Source organism: Mytilus edulis, chromosome 2 (genome assembly GCF_963676685.1).
Source record: "Mytilus edulis chromosome 2, xbMytEdul2.2, whole genome shotgun sequence".
NCBI lineage: Eukaryota > Metazoa > Mollusca > Bivalvia > Mytilida > Mytilidae > Mytilus > Mytilus edulis.
In genome coordinates, this window is record NC_092345.1 from 41,234,738 (window position 1) to 41,260,710 (window position 25,973).

A 25,973-nucleotide genomic window follows, 5' to 3' on the forward strand; every position below is an offset into this window, starting at 1 on the left:
TATCACTGATACAATTAGGTAGGTTGAGTAGAAAATTTTTGTTTAGATCACCCAAACAAATAATATTAGTTTCGTCTAATGCCCTTTTCAACATCATATCGTATAGCGACCAAAAATTGGACGGTGAAAAACGTTCAGATCAAAGTAATGTTTATCAATATCACGTGCAATTTTGTTTTCAACTCAAACCACATAGAATGAAATTCAAAACAGTGTGGCTGTGGCCATTGATTGACACATTAAAATCATCCATTGACTGGGACAATTTACGTGAACGTTTGTCTGTAACGACCACTGTTCACGACGTACCTACGATAGACATTTAAAGTGTGGGGTCACAAAAGGTTTCTTAACGCCTTTAATTATAAAATAATTCGAAAATTAATCAGGAATAACCTTTATGTTTTGATTTATATAATTGGTATAAATCAAAACATCGTGTTATTTCTGATTAATTTTTCGAATTACTTTATTAAGGTGTTGAGAACCTTTGGTGACCCCATAGTTGAAGTGTCTTTAAAAAGTACATAGTGAGCAGTGGTCGTTACATACAAACGTTCACCTAAATTGTCCCAGTCAATGGATGAATTTAATGTGTCAATCAATGGCCAAAGCCACACTGTTTTGAATTTCATTCTAATTTCAAGACTATCATGCTCCAAATCCAGGCGCCGCTTTATGTTAATGTTACTTTTATAATACATAATAACACCGCCTCCATCGGAGTTCCTGTTTTTTCTTATTGATGTTTCAAATTCTGTGGGTGCTATTTTTTCATTGGTAATAAAAATGGCCAGAAGAGTTTCTGTAAGAAATATGATATCGAACTCTTCTATAACATTTCAAATAGAATCCAGTTTGTTCTCAAACTGTGTATATTACAGTGGAAAATTGATAAACTTTGGTCAGAAATGTCAACTGCCGGGCCTGGATCTCCTGCCAAAATCAACATATTTACATATGTAAGACATATAAAAAAGAATGATAAAATGTTTTTCAGCATGAAAATTGGTTTTTAACTAAGCCACAAAGCCATAGTATAAATGAACAAAATACATCATATACAATAACATGTATTTTTATCGCTTTCCTTGTAAGTACTCCACTAATTTTGCCGTAAGTTTTGAAAATGAAAAGAGAGCCTTTTACAATATCTATAATAAACATGGAGGAATGTAAACAAAACATCTCGCTTATTCAAATGTTTTCTCTTATTTGTTGCTCATCTAGTCCACCCTGTCTGGTAGGTTCTATTTTAGGGAATAAAACCACAGACTATCAAAGCAATTATTTGGTACATGCTTTAACTCAACATTTTCAAGCTGCAAACCAAATATTAAATCATTCCCAATAGGAGCCAAGAACTTTGATGAGATTTTTCTTTCAGAAAGGTATATGAACAGAGATAAGTAGTTACTTGATCTGCTTCCATCTTTGGCGACACAGATAACCAGATGCTCCGCAGGGCGCAGCTTTATACGACTGCAGAGGTTGAACCCTGAACGGTTGGGGCAAGTATGGACACAACATTCAAGCTGGATTCATCTCCAAATTTGGATTGTGATTAAATAGTTTACACAGCATAGGTGTCTGACACAGAATGAATGTGGTCTAATGAACTTAAAATATTTTTTTTGCCTTTGAGCAATTCACTATGCTGTTGAATATTAATCCTCTCAAAAAAATGTTTGAAGAAATTTCTTTTTATTTATGAAATCTGAAATGAGAAAAATTTAACCCTCCCACCTATTTTTTTCACATCTCTCTTTCCCTTTTTCCAAAACTGATCTCAATTCAAATTTCTAATGGAGTTTGCAACAATAACTACTCATTTAAATACATCATAAAATAATAAAATGTAAAATAAAGTGCTTGTTATCACTGAATGGTAAAGATTGTTTTAATTTATCAGTTGGTAGTAAAAGTGAATATACATTGTATATTGTATAAAACAATGATTTAAGTTGATTCAACTACAAAGAAAGATAACTTTAATTGAAAATTTCTTGCTATTGCACAATATTGTGCAATTAGATATTTCTTGCTATTGCGCAATACTGTGCAATTAAAAATATTTGCTATTGCACAATACTGTGTAATTGAAGATTTCTTGCTATTACGCAATACTGTGCAATTGAAAATTTCTTGCTATTGCACAATACTGTGCAATTGAAGATTTCTTGCTATTGTTGAATACTGTGCAATTGAAAATTTCTTGCTATTGCACAATACTTAATATATTAATTTTGGATCCTGATTTGAACCAACTTGAAAACTGGGCCCATAATCAAAAATCTAAGTACATGTAGAAATTCAGCATATCAAAAAAGCCCAAGAATTCAAATTTTGTTAAAATCAAACTTAGTTTAATTTTGGACCCTTTGGACTTTTATGTTAGACCAATTTGAAAACGGGACCAAAAATTAAGAATCTACATACACAGTTAGATTTGGCATATCAAAGAACCCCAATTATTCAATTTTTGATGAAATCAAACAAAGTTAAATTTTGGACCCACATTTGGACCAACTTGAAAACTGGTCCAATAATCAAAAATCTAAGTACATTTTTAGATTCAGCATATCAAAGAACCCCAAGAATTCATTTTTTGTTAAAATCAAACTAAGTTTAATTTTGGACCCTTTGGACCTTAATGTAGACCAATTCAAAAACGGTACCAAAAATTAAGAATCTACATACACAGTTAGATTCGGCATATCAAAGAACCCCAATTATTCAATTTTTGATGAAATTAAACAAAGATCAATTTTGGACCCTTTGGGCCCCTTATTCCTAAACTGTTGGGACCAAAACTCCCAAAATCAAACCCAACCTTCCTTTTATGGTCATAAACCTTGTGTTTAAATTTCATAGATTTCTATTTACTTATACTAAAGTAATGGTGCGAAAACCAAGAATAATGCTTATTTGGGCCCCTTTTTGGCCCCTAATTCCTAAACTGTTGGAACCAAACATCCCAAAATCAATCCCAAGCTTCCTTTTGTGGTCATAAACCTTGTGTTAAAATTTCATAGATTTCTAATTACTTAAACTAAAGTTATAGTGTGAAAACCAAGAAAATGCTTATTTGGGCCCTTTTTGGCCCCTAATTCCTGAAATATTGGGACCAAAACTCCCAAAATCAATCAACCTTCCTTTTGTGGTCATAAACCTTGTCTTTAAATTTCATAGATTTCTATTCACTTTTACTAAAGTTGGAGTGCGAAAACTAAAAGTATTCGGTTGTATAATAATCTTCAGAGAAAATGTTTTTGATTGGCTTATCAATTTGATAATGAGAAACACAGAATTTGATTGGCTGCACACGATGGTTTTACCTTGGGAACAAAATGGAACAGATGATTTTCACTAAATCGTGTTTTAAGAGTTTTTTTTAACAATTTTTAATTTTTTTTAATAAATGCAAGGATGTATTATAAAACGTCTTTGATAAGAGTGAAGAGAATGAACACAGGGCGAATGTACTATATGGTCGAAAGAACTCAGGATGAACAGACCAAGGGCGAACATGTAAACAGGGCGAGTCGACCCGATCCAAATTCATGCATGCGTACTACAAATATCTACATTAAAAACATCTGGTTACAAGTAAACAAACAATGTTCATGTAGATGAGATGAAATCTAATAATTTACATAAATAAAAGGGTACATATTTACAATAGTGATTGTTTTTCAATCCTAATTTTCAAATAAAAAGATTCAGATGCTTAATCATGTGTAACAAGAATGTGTCCAAAGTACACGGATGCCCCACTTGCACTATCCTTTTCCATGTTCCATGGACCGTGAAATTGGATAATTATCTAATTTGGCATTAAAATTAGAAAGATCATATCATAAGCAACAAGTGTACTAAGTTTCAAGTTGATTGGAATTCAGCTTCATCAAAAACTACCTTGACCAAAAACTTCAACCTGAAACTCCCACTTTCATTTTCTATGTTCAGTAGACCGTGAAATTGGGGTCAAAAGTCTAATTTGGCTTAAAAGTTAGAAAGATCATCTCATAAGCAACAAGTGTACTAAGTTTCAAGTTGATTGGACTTCAGCTTCATCAAAAACTACCTTGACCAAAAACTTTAACCTGGACGGACGGACAGAACGACGGACATGCGGACAAACAGAGCCACAGACCAGAAAACATAATGCCCCTCTACTATCGTAGGTGGGGCATAAAAATTGGTGTCAAGAATGGAAGTTGTTATGAAATTATAATGCACAGAAACGGATGCGGCATACAGAGGTTGTAACGGTTGTAAAGTCGGCACCATAGGTCTTCAGAAGACTTGAAGTCTTCTTCCACCAAAAATGAAATTGTTGATGCCCCTGCCAGAAACAGCATGCCTTAAGTCTTAAGTCTTGCTTCAGCAACTGTTTGAGACAAAATAAAAAAAAGATGAAATTTTTATATTTATTTGTAATGATGACCAAGAAATATTCAATTCATGATAGTTGTAGCAAACTTAATATAAACTTTACAATGGAAATTGACATCAAAATGAACGTCTTGCTAACAAATTTTATCGAGTTACTTTTATTCTGCTATACAACCTAATTCCAACTGTTGTACTCCTCCCCGTGGACATATTCAAAATAATATTCAGATACTTCTCACATGAGTAACTTGCTATGAAATTTCAACATTTACAAAAACACCAAAAAATAATACTGAGGTGGAATAAGAAGGATTTGGTGGGAGTCTTATGTAAACATTCTGAATTTATTTAAAACATACTTTACTTTAGATATACTTTTATTTCTAAATGCCACATCTTTATGGTGCTTTTAAAGTCTTGAACAGTATGTTTTCAATAAATTTCAAACATTTTCAGCAGCTAAAAACATAGCTTTCAAAAGAAAGAGAGAAACATCTTATAAAAAAGAATCTTTAAATAAAGTGATTGCTTAAATACTCAAACAACATTAATATAAAATATCAGTAATGCAAAAGTACATCTTTACCAACCTTTAAGGCAGCAATAATATTAGAACATGCTTATAATCTACATCTTAACATATAAACAAGAGTATATTAAAATATCAAAATGTTATTTACACTATTTACAATTACGGGTATTAAGTTGTAACCTTTTAAAAAAAAACTATTTTTAGGTCACTTCACATTGATTCTCCATACAGTAATCTAATTTTCATTTGCCTAGAATGAACGATATTTATCACATTTAATGAGAGCCTAAAGGATCAGTAGCAAAACAATTAAATGGCAGGCATCTTTTTAAATTTGACCAAAATTTCCCTACCCCCTCCCTAGCAAGTCTGCCATTGGATTTAATGACAGAAATTTTGGAAAATTTGAACAATTACTGATTATATGACTGGCATTTTAATTGCAGTAAATTTTAAACATTAGTATGGTATCTATTTTTAATTATAACTTAATAAATTTCCACCTTAGTTGAAATGAAATTAAGAAATTTGAATTGTAAAAGATGGCTTTTGTCAAACAGAAAATTTCAAGAAACAGAAGTGACCTAACATTAAAAAATAAAAAAATACTATCAAAGACTGTTATAAAATAATTGTACAAAGTTGACATATTCATAATTCAAAATGTAATAAAACAGATATGCAGAACATACTGCAGATTCTCATAGCAAGCACAACTCTAAGATATGCACAAACACCTATGAAATAAAAGATTACAGGAAGAATTGCCAACAAGACTTGTTCTCATCTTAGGAGAATTAACCAAACAACATCTTTAGTAAAAGAAATCAACAGTTACTATAAAAACTGGAACATAATCTTTCCTTTCATAATAAATGATAATTCAAGGAACCATACATGATGTTTATATTATGGGTATATAATTCTCTGGATATTGCACTGACAAGTGTTAATATATGTGACACAATTAAGCAATGTTTCAGAAAATAACCAATTATCATCAATTCAATTGACAAAAAGAACATTTTACATTTCCTTTTTGCAAATCTCACAACACTGCAGAATTAAACTTTTCAATTTAAATAAATAAATACTTTGAATAGTAGGAATTCAAAATAATGATGAAAAGAAACAACTTGTTTATGCCATTTCTATTTTGGTGTGGAAATGGAGATTGAAATATTAGTAGAAACAAAAAATGTAAAGCATAATAAGTGCATTAATTGTCTAATGCTTATACACAACATCCATATATAATGGCACAAATAAAACTATGACACTTTCCTGCTAAGGTTCAAAGGCACTAACTGTGTGACAAGTAAAAAGAACATTAATATTTATAAAATATTACTTAACTTCAATTAAAACAACTTCCAATCTTGTTTTTTACCCCAGCACTTAATTTCATACTTTCCCTTGACTATCCAATTTAGTACATATTCACAACTGCATTAAGTGTATAATTGGTCAATTGATATTTTATTTTTGCTAACAACTTGTTCCATAGGTGTCTGTAAAAAGCAGCTCATTAACTAAGTAATTTGTTATGTAAATTTAAATTTTGACAATGTTTTACCTTATTTTTAGATAATACAGGAAAACTAAATATGAATATAAGGTATTTTAAAAAGACTCTTGACTCCAGAATGAAGCAAATTAAATAAGGACTGTTCGCTGATCTTTTATCCACTTTTTAACTTGTTAATCTTACACTGATTATAGAATCTTTAGGTTTAAATAAATTAAGATGCTTGAAGACCTCTTGATTTGTTATTTAAAAAAAACTTGCATATATATGATTGAAATATGGGTACATAAAAATTATTTCATTTAAGATAGAAGCTGGATTCATCAGTACATATTTTACTTTTAATTCAGCAAATTAAAGAAGAGATTCAAAAGTAGAATATAGGATGTAATTATCATGTTATATAAGTATAATATGTTGCAAATAAATTCCCATATTGTAAGATATACACTATATCTGACATTGCACTACTCTTGATTTGAGAAAATTTTAGAGGGTTATAAAAAAATCAAAAAATAATATTCCTATAATCTTATATAACTCAGCAGAATATAAATACTACATCTACATACTGGAAGACTAGATATATATAAAACATATAAATATACAATTGGATTACTCATCATAGTAAAGGATTTACAGTTTAAAATATTTTACTGGAAACTTTGTTCACTTTGTTTAAAAATAATTCAACATTACTGAACACAGCACTGTTGTGGTAAAACTTGATACATGTTTAACACACATTATTTTTATCTGACAACCTTAACAAGTTTTATAGGTTTTACCTGGATAAGAAACAAAAAAATAATTTGGAAACATTTCATATTTCAAAGCATTAGTTAATAATTATTATATAACAATTCTCAAAATTTTAATATATAAAATCTTCATGTGAATCACCAAAATAGTCCATAAGTGTGATTAAGAATGTTTGCTCCTCTACTTTTTGAATTGTTGCCAGATTTTCGGAATCCTCTGATTTTATCAATGTATTATCATTAAAAAAATTGGCCCACTAACCCCTACTTTTCTTTTCATATTTTTATTGCATATTATTTAAAAAGCCATATTTCAAAATCTTATGAAATCCTTGTTATTTTTTCATAGTTTTTGAAACAAAAAAGGTGCCAATGTTGAGTGAAAGAAAAATCTAGAGAGAATTATTACCCGCCGAATTTTCAATGGCTTATATCTCGAAAAAGCAATTTTTTTCTGCTTTTTTCTTTATTCATATACTTTCAATTTATAACATTCTTTTAAAACGCTCGTTATTTCTAGACAGAGTAGCGAACATCCTTAAGGGAATTTTTAGTGTTATTTTGTTTATTATATTATATTGATATTTTGTAAAATATTGTCATGATTGTTGAACTTTTTAAAACAAAAAACATCTACTTTTGTATGCTCTTATATTTTGCTCCTGTTATGATATTGATGGTAGTATTTAAAATGGCTTCCCACAAATCTATCAATGTATAAATATATAAAATGTCTTCTAAGTTATTAATTCTATTCGGCTTAACATGTTCAGTTCCATAACTTTGCATCAAAATGTTATTATATAGATACCTATATCATGTATATCATATATATAAATACATAATGCTGATAATATTAACATAATAAGCTTAAAGCATTGCATACATATATAAAAAAAAAATCTGCTCACTTAGCAGTATTGTAACTTCAGAAACTATGGCAAACAGTACCAGTTTCGCAATAATAAAAACTTGCAATCATAATTTCAGCTGTGATCATATAATTTTCCTTAATAAAGATTTTTGCAATCACATATATAAGATTTCCAATTTTCCCCAGTTGTCAGGTTCACAATACTAATAAATGCATGCATCAATTTCTAAATTTACAGTGTTTTAAAAAAATCATCTTTGAATGAACAAAAGTTTCAAAATGTATTCTAGAACTTATGTCTAGCTGTTACAACTGAATGAAAATTACAATCACAGAAACTGCTTACACAACTCAGTATGGCATCAATTCTCACATAACTTTCAACTTTACAAACAAGTGAAAAATAGTGTATTCATCCTGTCTATTTCATGTCTGCATAGTCTTTTTCTCTACTTTCCAGCATATGTTGGATTTTTATATTCTGATGTAGCTGGTTTATATACTGGATTCTCACCCTGTAAATAAAATAATATATTACCCCTATTTTCTATATTTTTATCTGTGACAATGTTTATTAATGGTTCAAATCCTACAATACAATTTTAAACTACTACTCCTTTGTAACAATCAGGTCAAGTCTAGAACATTATACCAAGATGCTTCAAAGGAGAAGATTTTTTTAAATGTAAAGGCAACAGAAGTCAATTCAAGTAAAGACAAAAGCTGGTATGGCCTTGCTGGATAATTTTTGTCTTTTTTAAAAAAGATTTGGATGAAATATATGTATTAACATATTCCAAAATGCTAAATAACTATGAAACCCAATCTTTTATGTACATGTACTGACTTAAAAGCTGTTTCTTAGAGTGTGAGTTGTTAGGTTTTACACTTTGCAAATTGTTTTGTCAGACAAATGTTTTATTATATTTTTCATATTTTTTATATTTCTAATTTCAGTAAGATAAGGTAGTTTGACCTATTTAAATTCTTCAATGAATTAAAATGAAAGTATTCCAGAAATAATTTGGCAATCTATAAGTAACCCAACAAGCATTTGAATACTTGAAAGATTGGTTCCAATATAGTTTTCCACATCTTAACCAATTAAAATATTTATAATATGTAGAGACAACAACATCTGGGTTACCGCAAGGTGATAGTTTTATTGAGTCGACATGTTTCGCCGCTAATGCGGCATCATCAGGACAATATTACAGAGTTTACATGTTCATAAAGTGTATATAATGCGGTTTTTTATCCAACTTACAGTGTCCCATTTGGCATCTTTAGTCTCCTTTTCAAATCGAGCCAATTCTCTCCTGTCATTGATTGTAGTGACCAATTTCCATATGAGTAGAAGTGCAAGACCAACTAGAACAATGCCAATCACCACACCCAAAACTATGGCTAAAACATTTACTTTGGTTGGACATTCTGTAAAATATGTACACAATATTGTTTTCTTAATTTCAATCGTTGGCTTTATATATAAGTTTTCATAAAGTTTCCAAGAAACTATGTGTTCAACAATGACTGTGTATAGTTCAGTGTGCATTATATGACTTAGTACTGATGACTGTGTATAGATCAATGTACACTGTAATATAGGATTGTTGTCTGTGCATAGATCAGTGTAAATTTGACATGGTACTGTTGACTGTATAGTTCAAAGTATATAATTTGATGTAGTACTGTTGGATGTGTCAATGTACTCTCACCGCACTCTAATTGAATTTTTATCCTTATTTCCAAATAAGATATATTCCCTTTTATCCTATAAGAATTTCAAACTTCAGTCTTGAAGAAATATGTTAATAAATGTGTGCCCATCTTCTTTTCCTTCTAAACCTTAGTTCATTTATTTCTGCCCTCCAGTCACATTAAAGCATAAAAGAATTACTACAGTGCTTTCTGATGGACACACTATATATTTTCTAATATTTAAGACAACTGACCTTTAGTTTCCTGTGCAATGATCTTCAATTCATTATTACCATCGTAGTCATATGTGAAATAAAATATACAATCGTCTTCATCCTTAAACTCACAGGTGTTGAAACCCTCTGAAAACAAGAGAATGCATGCATGTGAAATATTACACTTATATTTTACTAACTTTTTGGTATGTAAAACTAGAAAACTAATAACATTACTTTATTGTCCTTCCCTACGCCTTTATCACCCTGTTCTGTCGCTCAGTAATTCTCGTATCAAGACTTCAAGACGAGACCAGGCATTATCAGCGTCGTCACAATGTGAGAGGAGAAGTTATCAGTGACATCACAATGCAAGAGGAGAAGTTATCAAGCTTCCTTTCGTCAAGCGTAAAACTGTCTTAGGGAGAGGGAAAAAGACCAGTAATAGAACGGTAAACAGATTATCGGGTTTTCTTCATATAGATTTAGTAAAATAACAGCTGCTCAACACAATGTGTCTCACAGCTGTTATTTTACCATATCAATGTGTAGAAAACCCAATTATCTAAACTTATCACACTAAAACAATACTTTGCAGAAATATAGAAATGAAAGTCCCATGAATTTACTTTTTATATTCTACTCTTTAAGATTTGTAACAACTGGATATACATAAACTAACAGTCATTTACAAAAGTTCTGTTTTCAGCTGAAATTTGTGAAATGTATACTTGTGAATTTCTAACAGTTGATTAAACTTTTGTCTGTGATTGTAGACGCGAAAAACTCAAAGCAATATCTGAAAAAATTCTGGACAATAGCAGTGTCTTCCCTAGAAAATTCTTGATGCATGGTGGGTCTAAGGTGAATTTGCAACGCGGAGCGAAGCATTGTTTTGTAGAATTATTTTTATTACACTAGTGAAATGAATTGTACATGTCAGTTTAAAAACTTCACATAAATCTGCAATACAGTCAGGAACAATACTTAACATTTTCTCCCAAGGCCAGCTAAAAGTTTTTTCAAGGGCCCTGTAGAATTTTTTTAGGCTCTACCAGGTTTGTTTTTACTACAGGTACATACTTATTAATAGTATGGAATGTTCTTATATAAAAGCCAAAAATATATGTTTGAAATACCTTATATAGATGTAGCTTGTTTCTGATTATGATGGAAATAATAAAATAATTAAAAAAACACATGAGTTTTTCAGAATTAAAATCCATTTATCCATGTATTTTCAGACTGGTTAACATTATATATTTGTAATATTATTAAAAAAACAAAAAAAACAACAAAAAAAACAGTCCCCTTTCCATACCCCTAAATTATTTCAGTAAAAAGTATTATCAGTTTCACCCCAAGTAATTATTGATTTTTCATGAATAAATCTTAGCAGTTATAAATCAATGTTCCAAAATGAAATCCTTACTGTCTATAAATAACAATGAAATGTAACTGTTTCCTGTTAAGGGGTTTCCCGAATTTTCCCACCACAAAGCACATGGTTTTTAACTATTGTAAACAAAGCCTTCAATTTGTGATCATGGATTACAGCTTTAATTAATTTAATTTGGATATAGATATTCAACTTAAGGTACAGTCAAGCAATGTTTTTACTTTCTTCTGGATTAAAACTAGTTTGAAAGATCAGTTTGAAAAATAAAATAATTTTTTACATCAAAATAAGACGATCTGAATTGTGAATATTCAGTGACCCATAAATTTTTTGAACTCTGCTACGGAGGTCAAAGTTACATCATGTTTCAACCCAATGATCCGTATTCTCTACAGGTTACAACACCAACTGCGTTTGATATAAATATTTCGATGTCAGTGTCAGACTTATGATTTCAAAACGTTAAATTTATACTGAAAAAGGTTTACTTTTTATTTTTCACATAAGGATATTTGGAAGCTGTATCAGGCTATAATATTTATCATTAAAACAATTTGAACTCCCGATTTCTATTATGCAATCGAAGTCTTGAATGTTTTTCTATCTAATCAACATGGTTGTAAAATCAGAGCGTTGCATCTAATTACAATCAATTATCAGTCCAGTGAGTTTGAAACACCTGTAGAGTTTTATCACTTGTCACTTCATATTATAAGATAATAACAATTTCACACATAGCGGGTATGATAAACGCATGGCGGCCGAAATTTTAAGCGTAGCGGTACCGCAATGCATGAATAGCCTAGGGAAAACACTGAATAGTCTCAGTACATGGAAAGTAATAATAAACTAAAACCTAACAACAAACGACTACAGACACTGATATGTCTCACCTGCTCACTTATTATGATTAAATTCATGTTAAAATTCTTTCATATGCAGGGTTAACTACAAGTATAATATAAACTTAACATTATCATTGATTGAAGTAAAGGAAGTCAATGTCATATGAACCCTGCAAGATTGACCTTACAACCATATCATACACCACATATTGTAAACCTGTAGTATCTGAGAAACAGACATAACTACAACCAGTTGCTTCGCAGGGCGCAGCATTATACGACCGCAGAGGTTGAACCCTGAACGGTTGGGGCAAGTATGGACACAACATTCAAGCTGGATTCAGCTCTAAATTTGGATTGTGATTAAATAGTTGACACAGCATAGGTATCTGACACAGAATGAATGTGGTCTAATGAACTTAAACAAAAAATTTTGCCTTTGAGCAATTCACTATGCTGTTGAATATTAATCCTCTCAAAAAAATGTTTGAAGAAATTTTCTTTTTATTTATGAAATCTGAAATGAAAAAAATTGACCCCCCAATTTTTTTTTCACATCCCCCTTTCCCTTATTTCAAAACTGATCTCAATTCAAATTTCTAATGAAGTTTGCAACAATAACTACTCATTTAAATACATCATAAAATATTAAAATGTAAAAAAAGTGCTTGTTATTACTGAATGGTAAAGATTGTTTTAATCTATCAGTTGGTAGTAAAAGTGAATATACATTGTATATTGAATAAAACAATGATTTAAGTTGATTCAACTACTATTCTGGACAAAGAAAGATAACTCCAATTGAAATCCAATTGTAATTTCTTGCTATTGCACAATATTGTGCAATTAGATATTTCTTGCTATTGTGCAATACTGTGCACTTGAAAATATTTGCTATTGCACAATACTGTGCAATTGAAGATTTCTTGCTATTGTACAATACTGTGCAATTGAAGATTTCTTGCTATTGCTGAATACTGTGCAATTGAAAATTTCTTGCTATTGCACAATACTTAATATAATAATTTTGGATCCTGATTTGGACCAACTTGAAAACTGGGCCCATAATCAAAAATCTAAGTACATGTTTAGATTCAGCATATCAAAGAGGCCCAAGAATTCAATTTTTGTTAAAATTAAACTTAGTTTAATTTTGGACCCTTTGGACTTTAATGTAGACCAATTTTAAAAAGGGACCAACAATTAAGAATCTACATACACAGTTAGATTTGGCATATCAAAGAACCCCAATTATTCAATTTTTGATGAAATCAAACAAAGTTTAATTTTGGACCCCGATTTGGACCAACTTGAAAACTGGGCCAATAATCAAAAATCTAAGTACATTTTTAGATTCAGCATATCAAAGAACCCCAAGGATTCAATTTTTGTTAAAATCAAACTAAGTTTAATTTTGGACCCTTTGGACCTTAATGTAGACCAATTTGAAAACGGGACCAAAATTTAAGAATCTACATACACAGTTAGATTCCACATATCAAAGAACCCCAATTATTCAATTTTTGATGAAATCACACAAAGTTTAATTTTGGACCCTTTGGGCCCTTTATTCCTAAACTGTTGGGACCAAAACTCCCAAAATCAATACCAACCTTCCTTTTATGGTCATAAACCTTGTGTTTAAATTTCATACATTTCTATTTACTTATACTAAAGTTATGGTGCGAAACCAAGAAAAATGCTTATTTGGGTCCCTTTTTGGCCCCTAATTCCTAAACTGTTGAGACCTCAACTCCCAAAATCAATACCAACCTTCCTTTTGTGGTCATAAACATTGTGTTTAAATTTCATTGATTTCTATTTACTTAAACTAAAGTTATTGTGCGAAAACCAAGAATAATGCTTATTTGGGCCCTTTTTTGGCCCCTTATTCCTAAACTGTTGGAACCAAAACTCCCAAAATCAATCCCAACCTTTCTTTTGTGGTCATAAACTTTGTGTCAAAATTTCATAGATTTCTATTAACTTAAACTAAAGTTATAGTGCGAAAACCAAGAAAATGCTTATTTGGGCCCTTTTTGGCCCCTAATTCCTAAAATGTTGGGACCAAAACTCCCAAAATCAATGCCAACCTTCCTTTTGTGGTCATAAACCTTGTGTTAAAATTTCATAGATTTCTATTCAGTTTTACTAAAGTTAGAGTGCGAAAACTGAAAGTATTCGGACGACGACAACGACGACGACGACGACGCAGACGCCAACGTGATAGCAATATACGACGAAAAATTTTTCAAATTTTGCGGTCGTATAAAAACTTAACAGGGAGTAATTAACCACATGATAATGAGGTAAAGGTTCGATGAACCTTGCCTGATAACATGTACATCATGCAATCATTCCATACACCAAATAAAACTTTTCTATGGTATGAAGTATCTGAGATACAAACTTGACCACAAAATTTAACCTTGATCGCTGATCCATAAAATTAGGAAGGTTAGACAAAAATGTCTAAATCATTTCAATGACAAACAAACGGGCTTCTGTGGCAATAACTAACATTACTACAAGTAAGGAGAACAAATAAATTAAACTTTTGACACAGAGATATATCTCTCCTATATATAATTTTGACAGTAAAATGCAAAAGTTGAATTAAAATAGCAATACAGTCAGACCTTGTGTCAAAGATGAAGGGATTAGACCAAAGTATCCAACTCATCCTAGATTTGAGGTCCAGTATGTTGTCATAAATTTGGAATGCATGAAATACGTATGAGATTTGCGTAAACTAGATACTTTGAACATCGTGCCTTTTTTCAATATACACTTTAAGATTGTGTATTCAATCTCCATTTTTGGTTCTTCATAATAATTAAACACACAAGTACAGATACAAATAAAATCAACTTCCTACACAAATATTTACAAATGCTCATCACTATAAATCATGAACCTCACTGAAAGAAATGAGGTCTGAAGGTCTCTGATGAGGTCCTCTGCTTTACTTTAAATAATCATGAATTTATCATAATGCCAATGATACCTCAAACACTTGGCAACTGCATACCAAAGATTCCCTTTTTTAAACGGTCTAGTCAACACAAATATATGTGTCACATCTTTCCTTGATTTGACACACAGTGGTTACTCCTATACATGCATACATGTACATGAATAAATGTAGGAAAATAATATATACCTGGTAAAGAAGGTTTCTTTATAATGTTACGATCCCTACAATTTTCTTCACAGCTATCCTTAAATTTACCAGTATGATGGACCAAACACTGTACACATGCTTTGTTCTGTCGACAAACCATTTTACAGTCCTGGAAAAACAAGCATTCTGAAAGTGTAACATAGCAATACATAGTCCCCTCCCCTGGAACAAAATATTTACTTGATCCTGAACTTGTCATTGTGTATACTATATAACAAATATGAAGTCATTTTCATCAAGCATGACAAAAAAAGTGTGGAAAATTGATTATTTAAGTGAATTTTCTAAGTTCAAGGACCATAACTCTGCACAAAATCATCAGACCTAAAAAAAAATTGAACTTAATCTGTAACTTGTAATGATGAAACCAAAAACCAAATCTTGAACCATGACAGAAAAAAGTGTGGAAAACTGACTATTTGAGTGACGTTCAATGACCATAACTCTGAACTATAAAAGTCAGCTATATTAGTTCCCTACTGATGAAGTCCAAAAGGACTTTGGGTCTGTCTGACTGTCTGTTGTGCGTCCATCAGTATGTTGGACAGTCCTCCCGTCAGTTTGCAGTCATTCAGTCCCTCTTTTCAATTTCAAGTTCAAATTTATTTCCTGGTCTGATAATTTTGTAACTGACTATGCTCCCTCTGATTCTGAGCCCTGAATATGTGTAAGTTTCTATTTCATATATATATATTTGGTATAGTCGATGCACAAAGTGCTCTTTTTGTAAAAAAAATACCATGCCCTTATTCAGTGCTAGAAAAAACACTATCTTTGCCTTTGAAAAATCTGAAGCATAACCCCAACTTCAGTTCTACTTCATAGTTTAATAAAGACATTATAAGTAATAAGCTGGACACAGCCTTGTATATTTGGATGTAAAACATTCACAATGTATATTTAAACTAAGTTGAGACTTTTTGAATTTCTTACAAAATACTTTCTGGTTGGCTTCAGTAGTACTTTTAGTAATATCCTACAAGGGATTTAATGTTATGAGTCAGACAGACATACAGAGATTGATGTATCACCCTAATTTTGTTCACAGGAGGAATAATATATACCTTACAATCCTCACAAGTGGTGCCTTGGTATTTTGATTTTTCTGTACACATACATCTATTGCATTCACATTTACCTCTTTTTAGACCACCACATAAAGTTTTCTGTAATAAATGACACATGCTGATTACAAAATATAAATCATAAAAATTAAAGTACATGTATAACAGTTTTTTTTTTCTATCCTTCAATAGTCATGTGTTCAAGACCATGTACTCATGTGGTCCGACTATGTTTATCGTCTGGGTAATTAATACAATGAATGTTTAGCAGTACTGCCCAAGGGATGACCCTTCATGATATTATAAATAAAGGGTTTCTAAAGATGTATTTTGACTTACAATTTTGTAATCATTCTTACATGATTAATGAAGTAAAATGAATTTTACTTACAAAAAATCACTAGTTAAATGTATAGATGAAGATTTTTGCATGGTCTTAATTAATTTCTCATTACAAAACACAATATGTCAACTTTTAAAATAACAATATGAATTGTTAAGCAAGAAGTCAACTGGTTTATTATAAATTGGGGCATTGAACCCTCTTTTTTTTATTTTGGTCTTTCAATTTGTTTTTTTTTAAATAAAAATTACTAGAACGTTTCAAATTATCTTTAGTTATTCAATATGTTCATGCTCCTCCTTCTATACTATGATTTACAATTGCAGTAGTTTAAATGTGCTGCATGTCTATTCTATGTAGAAACCACGTGCACTGTTATTGTAAAAGAGTATGAACACATCAGTTAAGGATGTCGATTGTCATGTTTTGGAATATTTGTCAGATTTTCGGAATCCTCTGGTTTTATCCATTCAAATGCCTTAAAAAATTTTGCCCACTGAGTCCCATTTTTTTTTTATAAATCTTTTGCATGTATAATTATAAGCCACCACCACATAAAGTTTTCTGTAATAAATGACACATGCTGATTACAAAATATAAATCATAAAAATTAAAGTACATGTATAACAGTTTTTTTTTTCTATCCTTCAATAGTCATGTGTTCAAGACCATGTACTCATGTGGTCCGACTATGTTTATCGTCTGGGTAATTAATACAATGAATGTTTAGCAGTACTGCCCAAGGGATGACCCTTCATGATATTATAAATAAAGGGTTTCTAAAGATGTATTTTGACTTACAATTTTGTAATCATTCTTACATGATTAATGAAGTAAAATGAATTTTACTTACAAAAAATCACTAGTTAAATGTATAGATGAAGATTTTGGCATGGTCTTAATTAATTTCTCATTACAAAACACAATATGTCAACTTTTAAAATAACAATATGAATTGTTAAGCAAGAAGTCAACTGGTTTATTATAAATTGGGGCATTGAACCCTCTTTTTTTTATTTTGGTCTTTCAATTTGTTTTTTTTTAAATAAAAATTACTAGAACGTTTCAAATTATCTTTAGTTATTCAATATGTTCATGCTCCTCCTTCTATACTATGATTTACAATTGCAGTAGTTTAAATGAGCTGCATGTCTATTCTATGTAGAAACCACGTGCACTGTTATTGTAAAAGAGTATGAACACATCAGTTAAGGATGTCGATTGTCATGTTTTGGAATATTTGTCAGATTTTCGGAATCCTCTGGTTTTATCCATTCAAATGCCTTAAAAAATTTTGCCCACTGAGTCCCATTTTTTTTTTATAAATCTTTTGCATGTATAATTATAAGCCATTTGTAAAAGTCTTATAAAATGTTATTTATTTTCTAATAGTTTGTGAGAACTTTAACTTGTTAATGATAAAGCTAAGAAAAATCAAGAGAGAACATTTTCCTGCCAATATTTCAATGGCTAATATTTCAAACAAGCACATTGACCTCTATATATGTTTTTTTTTATTTCTTAATTAATCCCCTACTAATTTTATTCTAGTTTTATGAAAAGCTATTTATATTGAAAATGAGCAGCTAAGTTAGATTTTTCTAATTTTCACTAATTTTTCACATAAATTAAATTAAATGAAAATTAGAAAAATTAAGGAAAAATCTAATGTCCACATTGCGGAAAAAGAAAGAAAAAATTTGTAAGGGTTCCACGGAACCCAGTGTCTCGCCTACTTTTGCTGTTAATCGCAGACTCAACAAAAATGAGGAAAAACATCAATAAAAATTTCCCTCTCGATACTGTCTTTTGATTGAAAGAAGCTTCCACGTTTGGTAAAAAATCCGGATAGTTTATGAATCTAATAAATGTTTTATAAACTTTAACTGCAGACTGTATGTAATGTTAACTGGAAGAAAAACTAAGTCCATTTATAAGTAAAATACGGAAAAAGTGATTTTTATTTTTTTTACAAAATTTACTTCTGATAATATCTTATGATCAGAAACAAGCTTTTGTTTCAGTTTGGTAGAAATCCAGGATAGTTTAAGAACATTACAAAAATTTTAAAAACTTAAACCAGAGTGAATGTTTTGTTTCTGGCAAAAAAAATTAAGTCCATTTATAAGTAAAATACGGAAAAGTGGAAATTTATTTTTACAAAATTTTCTTCTTGACACTATCTTATGATCATAAACAAGCTTCTGTCCAAGTTTGGTACAAATCAAGGATAGTTTATGAAAGTTATTAAAATTTTAAAAACTTTAACCACAGAGTGAATGTAATGTTTCTTTGCAGAAAAACTAAGTCCATTTATAAGTATAAAACGGAAAAAATGGAATTTTATTTTTGCAAAATTTACTTCTGGATACTTTCTTATGGTCCGAGTACACAGTTATCGTCCCTTGATTTTCGTTATCCACGAATGTAGTCCCTAGTGTGGACAGTGTGTTACTTGCCAATTTTTGTTTATACCCCTTCCAAATGTATTTCTCCATGTTTTATGCCTCAAATAGTAAGTCAAGGGATGAAATGACACTGTCAAAAAATTTGGGTAATGAATTTTAAAGTAAAGTAGTGATTTGGTCCAGTTGAAAAAGGTTAAAAATTAGCACTTCGGAAGCTGTCAAAAGATTTCAAGACCCCCTTAGCATAAAATTGTCCATATTTTGAGTTAGAGCTGATGAAGTTTTCTATAATTTTGATATAATTTGTCCCAAATGTAGTACATAACACTGTAAAAATATTATTGAGAAAGCGCAGGTGGGATATTTTTTATTTCCATTTTTTGTCTAAAAGAAATGCACTACGAAATAACTGTGTACTCGGACCTTATGATCATAAACAAGCTTCTGTCCAAGTTTGGTAGAAATTCAGTATAGTTTAAGAAAGTTATGAAAATTTCAAAAACTTTAACCACAGAGTGAATATTTGAAGACACCGCAGACGACGACGGAATGTAGTCTCGCTTAGTCTCGCTTTTTAGACTAAAGTCGAAGGCTCGATAAAAATGGCCAAACACCTGGGGTATCAAATAGAGACGAATCTGTCCACAAGATAAAAGTCCTTAAATTTGTCTCTAGATAGCAAAGGCAAAACAAAAAAATATCTACATGTACATCTTTACATAATCATAATTTAATCTCAGGACAAAGGAGTAGGGGCATTAAGGCCCTTATTTGGCCCAAATATTACTGAAATTTTAATGTTATCATACATATACATTTGTACTTGAATTTGCCCTGACAAAACTAAGGTATAAGGTATTCAGAAAATATAAACAAATGTCACATTTAACGAGATACCATGGCAACAAATCATGACCAAACATGAAAGTTTTGTCAAATATCCTGATTTTCCTTATTTTTCATCAAATTTTAAGTATATTTTAGATTGGCAAAGTATGTGCGCACCCAAGAAACAACTTTATATTTGGTGGGATTATGCCAATAGTTAAAGATTCTTTTAAATTATTTTGTTGTATCGTGGCTGCGCAGAATGTTTCCACAATGGAAAGAACCATGAAAAATTTAATAAATTCTGTATTTTTCATCGTTTTCATGAAAACGGTATACATAATGATGCATTTGTGACATCATCAGATAACATACTTTATGTTTTTAATTTTTTTTTTCACCTTATGCATTTCCAAACATTATGTGTGAATTTGAAATAGTTGTCAATCATTTCATATAATTGGGCCAAAACCGGGCCTTAATGCCCCTACTCCTTTGAAGTCTTCCACATGTACTAGTATAATCAAACATGTTTAACCCCGCCGCATTTTTGCGCCTGTCCCAAGTCAGGAGCCTCTGGCCTTTGTTAGTCTTGTATTATTTTAACTATAGTTTCTTGTGTACAATTTGGAGTTGTATGCTGACCCTAACTGAACCAGTATATATTTGTTTAGGGGCCAGCTGAAGGACGCCCCTGGATGCGAGAATTTCTCGTTGCATTGAAGACCTGTTGGTGACCTTCTGCTGTTGTCTGCTCTATAGTCGGGTTGTTGTCTCTTTGGCCCATTCCCCATTTCCATTCTCAATTTTATTTAAATGCCATTAACCAACAAATTGAAATTTATCTTCTACACTATGTTAATTTTACATTTGCATGATTTGGTTTGACTTAAATTGGTGAAAATAACACTAATCAGTGTCTTCTCAAATCCTGATAAATTCATGTGGTAACAGTAAAAAGAAACCTGCAAACAAGTTAAACCCCTTTGTATTTTTTAAGTACTCAAAATACAGTTGACATATTGCTTAACTAATTTAACTAATAAAATCATTGGGATGTACTGTTGTGATTTTAAGTGTCGAGCAATAAATAATAGTACATTGTAATCCTGATTAAAAATCAATCACAGCAATTTAAGACAAATACAGTTCTACAGATAAATATGTCCATGAACTGTCCTTCTAGTAAATACTCATTTAAAAAGAAGCCATATTAGCCTTACCCCATCAGAAGAAATACATGAATCATTTCTGGTAGAACAGCCACAGTTTTCCCCTGTAAAATTAGATGTACAGGAACAGTTTCCACATCTACATGTTCCATGGTCAGGACCTGCAATATACAAGTCATATTCATTCTTAAACAACAAGAATGTGTCAATATAACACGAATGCCAGGGCAGTGTTCTATGATTTTTATACATTTAACTTTCCACAGGAAAGTTGGTATCAAAAAATTCACTTTCCAACAAGTTTAATGAACTTTAACTTAATTTTATACTATTCTAAAAATGTTTTCATAACTTTTATTCCTTTTATCACATGTTTATACATGTAGTTAAATTTCAATTATGAATTGTTATTTCCTTTGAAATTAATTAGTTTGTCTAATACAAACTTGTGCTAGTGTTTGATTTTGAAATTTATTAACTTTAGTTTGACAAATATCTATTTGTGACATAACATACATGCTTGTAATTCAAATGAATTGGCACAAAAAAGTGTCAACATTACAAGCAGAATATCAACAATTTTAGATATAAATATTAAATCTTTAAACTGTTTGCATTCCAGTTATAAGTTGTTTGCCTCTAGATCAGATGGATGCTTGAAATTGCTGATTTCCCTTGTTAAGCTAGCAACCATGTTTAAGACTGTGATCACAAAACATGTGCTCACCTTTCTTTACCCTAGACTTTCATAGCCCTGCATGATTTACACCAACAACAAGGATCTTGCTTTGAGACTTTGTTTAAAATAAAAGAATACAACTGTTTCATCAACCGTTAGATCTGCATGAATAGGAAGTTTCTGTAATTTAATTTTACTTGCCTAAGGACAACAAAGGTTTGAATTTCCACTTTCCCGTTACCTAAATCAACTTGCCACAGATGACAGGACATGGGAATTCTAGAACACTGTGCCCTTCTTGCATTATCAATTTCTGTGTTCAGTGGACAGTGAAATTGGGGTCAAAACTCTAATTTTGGTATCAAAATATCATATCAAAAGGAAATTTCACTTTGTTATTAAATGAAAGTGAGATTAACTATTCCACTTTTCCAAGCTCCAAGTCATCAAAGAAAGCAGGTTACTTTTATATGCATCAAAAATTTAATTTTCTGTATGGGCATTATTACAGTGAGTTGCGTATAGGTGTTACTGTAAAATTTTACCTATAGCTCAACCTGTTTTTAAAATTGACAACACAATAGGGACATTTAAATTGACCAGTTGGTATTGTTAGATTTAAATCTACCTTGATGCTACCTGTAAAAAATTTTATTCACCTAACCCAAAGTTTCAGCATGCTTTTTTCCTGAACTTTTTCTTACCTAGGATTATTCTATTAAAAAATTGATAGGGAAGAAAATAGTTTTGGTTTTCATTGTTTTAAATCCCTGATATATATAATTTATCTATTTTTTACCTAAAATTCTAAATCAGTAAAAGATTAAATTAAATATGTATTACTATGTTTGAAAATTAAACTGTTTTTACACACTAAATGCTTCTTTAAAATTCTAACCCTTATATATAGTATTGTCCAGCTGCCAGTGAAACAAGAAATAGCTGTTCAGGTGTTTACAGTTTAAATTTTCAGATGGATATGTTGTTCATTTCTTCACATGTCCCTTCAAGATTCTCATTTTGGATTATTATTTGCAATGTTTGAAATCTTTTGGTGTCATTGTGCATACAATATTGGATTTATTTTTTTCAAGATTTTATTGTCATGAAGGACATCAAGGAGGAAATAATTCATTCAAACTGTTTTGTGGGGCTTACATATGATGTTGTACATGTAAAATTCGAAAATAAGTTTGGAGTATACCTTGCTGTGTTTTTTCTTTGAAATCTATTATAATATTAGTGGGACTTTTGTGCATAAAATGCTGTGTTTGCTCAAGGAAATTCAAATTTTCATACAATGGGGTTTAGTTATGTTAAAGATTAAAAAATTTCAAAACTGGAATTCAAGTAGGAGATATAGTGTGAGTTCATCCAACATGTTTCTGTGGCTTTAAATGTGATTTTAAAAACATTCATTATTAATTTGGGATCTATTACAAACATAAGATGATTTACCATTTAAATGGGATCTTGGAAATGAAATAAAATGTTGAATTAATGCAGTGGATATAGTCTAATCTAGTGATAAAGTGAAAGATGAAAGTAAAATATTCTAAAATATTCCTAACGTGTGGAAATGTTTTAAGTGAATGTGAAATTGGAAATAGTCATTATAAAATTCTGGATCAAATATTGATTGATTTGGAAATTTATAATAGGAAATGAAATAAAATGTTTACTGTGGATATAGAAAAATCAAGTGATATATAGTAAAAATATAAATAAAATATTACAAAATATTTGTAAAGTGAGGATAACTACGGTATTTGGAATATAGTACATGTAATGGAAATGATAAAAAAAATTTACAAGATTCTGAATTATGTATAGATTCTGCACCTGTTAAATTAGGATGTATACCATGGGAAGTTAATCAGAATTTATACTATGGATTTAGAAAAAAATCTAGTGAAGTAGTGAAAAATGAATAAAATTGGGAATTATTTAAAAACTTTGGAATTCTGGATGAGATAAAAAATATCAGTGTATAAAAATAAAAGAAATTGTTTATTCAAATATGATTTTGATGTTTCATAAAGTGAGTGAAATATTACGACTGGATTATTTAGGGTATTAAACACTGCTAGTAGTGGCTATGCAAACATTAAGATGAAATGTAGTGCATTTTAGGCCATGCAATTTTAAATAAACTGCAAGAAAATAACATATATGATATAGTCATTCTTGTTTGGCTTGATAACTCCTAATATTTTGAATGACAGTAAAATAAAAATCTCTCAATAGAATAATCCTAGGTAAGAAAAAGTTCAGGAAGAAAGCATGCTGAAACTTTGGGTTAGGTGAATAAAATTTTTTACAGGTAGCATCAAGGTAGATTTAAATCTAACAATACCAACTGGTCAATTCAAATGTCCCTATTGTATTGTCAATTTTAAAAACAGGTTGAGCTATAGGTAAAATTTTACAGTAACACCTATATATTAAAGCAACTCACTGTAATTATGAACAAAAAATAAATTGCCTTCCATTTCAACTGTTAAAATGAAAGTGTCTACCCATCTTTATGAACCAGAGATAAAATTTTATTATAGTTAGGATATATACGTAGGATTCAGAGGTGAGATAAGGGCACTGAGGTGCAATGGTTTGCGCTGAAACTCATTGTTGTGATTAACATGTGATAAAGTCATTGCTGGTAATAATTTCAATAATTTGATTACATAATCATTTTATGTAATTAGTCTACTGACCTCCACACAATGCATTATCATAGAAAGGACAACTATAATCATCACACTGACACCATTTTCCACTGTATCTCTCCTCACTGTTCCCTCGTCTTGGTTTGCATTCACAGTTTCCACACACACATTCTCCTCGTCCAGAACATATCAGCTCTTTACCAGTTCTGCAAGACAAAATTATTGACATCTAATTAAAATGCAAAAGAAATAATACCTCCAGCTAATTTGATTCTGTAATATTTTTATATCAATTGTATATAATTCTGTATAACCCAGACTACAATTTTATCTTGCCATGTAGGTATATTAACCTAGAAAATATCTATATAGCCTTCAGAATTGAAGTCAGTTTGTTGCATTCACGTAAGAAAATGTTTATCTATTTGGCTCCATACCATTACCTGGTACAAATATAAGCATTACCATAGTTATTGTGACAGTTATTGAAATTTCCTTAATAAAACTTTGAGAAAAATTTAAAGAATAAGAGTCATGTTTTCTATATGTACACTTTGACTTTTTTTCCATTATAATTATTATTTCCATAAAATTTTAAAGAGTTATGCTTACGCTGACTGTGTTGTGATTGCTGTTTTCTAGAATATATACCATGCATTTCTCTGCCCTTCTGATAACTGAGTCATATATCATTATGCAGATTTTACTGATAGCAAAATATTAGATATCCCTATTTTTGTCCATTTTTTTAAATTCAATATAATAAATACACATAATAATTTGTGAATTTACAGTATTTTAGGACTTACTCTTTGCACTGTTCTTCAAGAGCCGTCTGAGTGATATTCCCAGTATAACAATCACATGTTTTCCCATAATATTTGTCATCACAAGCACATGTTCCACAAACAAAGGTCCCATGATTATTACAGTTTTTACTCTGTCTATTGTCCATCTGTACCAATTAAAGATAGAATGATTTATTATGACATAAGTAGACTCAGAAATTATTTTGATCACAATGAAATTGTCCAAAATAATTTTTAATTATAATAAAGCTAAAAATGTTATATAAGTAGTCTAAAGCTTCACATTGCTTTAACTAAAGATAACTATATAAAACACACAAGTATAGATTTTGTTTGTTTGTTATAACAGTATATAATAAAATTGAGAATGGAAATGGGGAATGTGTCAGAGAGACAACAATTAACCAAAGAGCAGAAAACAGCCAAAGGCCACCAATAACTTTGTTAAAAAATTCTACTGTAAATGTCAAGTAATTACTTGCAGAAAAATCTATACACCCTACAATGACTTTATTTATAGACCAAATATAGTTGCCTTTCTACTCTTCTGTGACTGGGAAAATAATT

At 30.5% G+C, this 25,973-nt stretch overlaps 1 protein-coding gene across 3 annotated transcripts in view; it reads right to left on the minus strand.

Annotated features, from left to right (window-relative positions):
• Positions 1-4,419: 4,419 nt before the first annotated feature.
• Positions 4,420-25,973, minus strand: part of LOC139510188 (integrin beta-PS-like) — a 67,041-nt gene continuing 45,487 nt past the window's right edge. For all 3 annotated transcript variants that reach the window (XM_071296633.1, XM_071296632.1, XM_071296634.1), the window contains 8 exons: positions 25,407-25,552; positions 24,646-24,803; positions 21,304-21,413; positions 16,502-16,603; positions 15,417-15,546; positions 10,049-10,156; positions 9,361-9,527; positions 4,420-8,608 (listed from right to left, as the gene is read on the minus strand). In XM_071296633.1, coding sequence (XP_071152734.1) covers positions 8,543-8,608; positions 9,361-9,527; positions 10,049-10,156; positions 15,417-15,546; positions 16,502-16,603; positions 21,304-21,413; positions 24,646-24,803; positions 25,407-25,552 — 987 coding nt within the window. In that variant the 3' untranslated portion in view covers positions 4,420-8,542. The remainder of the gene's footprint in view (positions 8,609-9,360; positions 9,528-10,048; positions 10,157-15,416; positions 15,547-16,501; positions 16,604-21,303; positions 21,414-24,645; positions 24,804-25,406; positions 25,553-25,973) is intronic.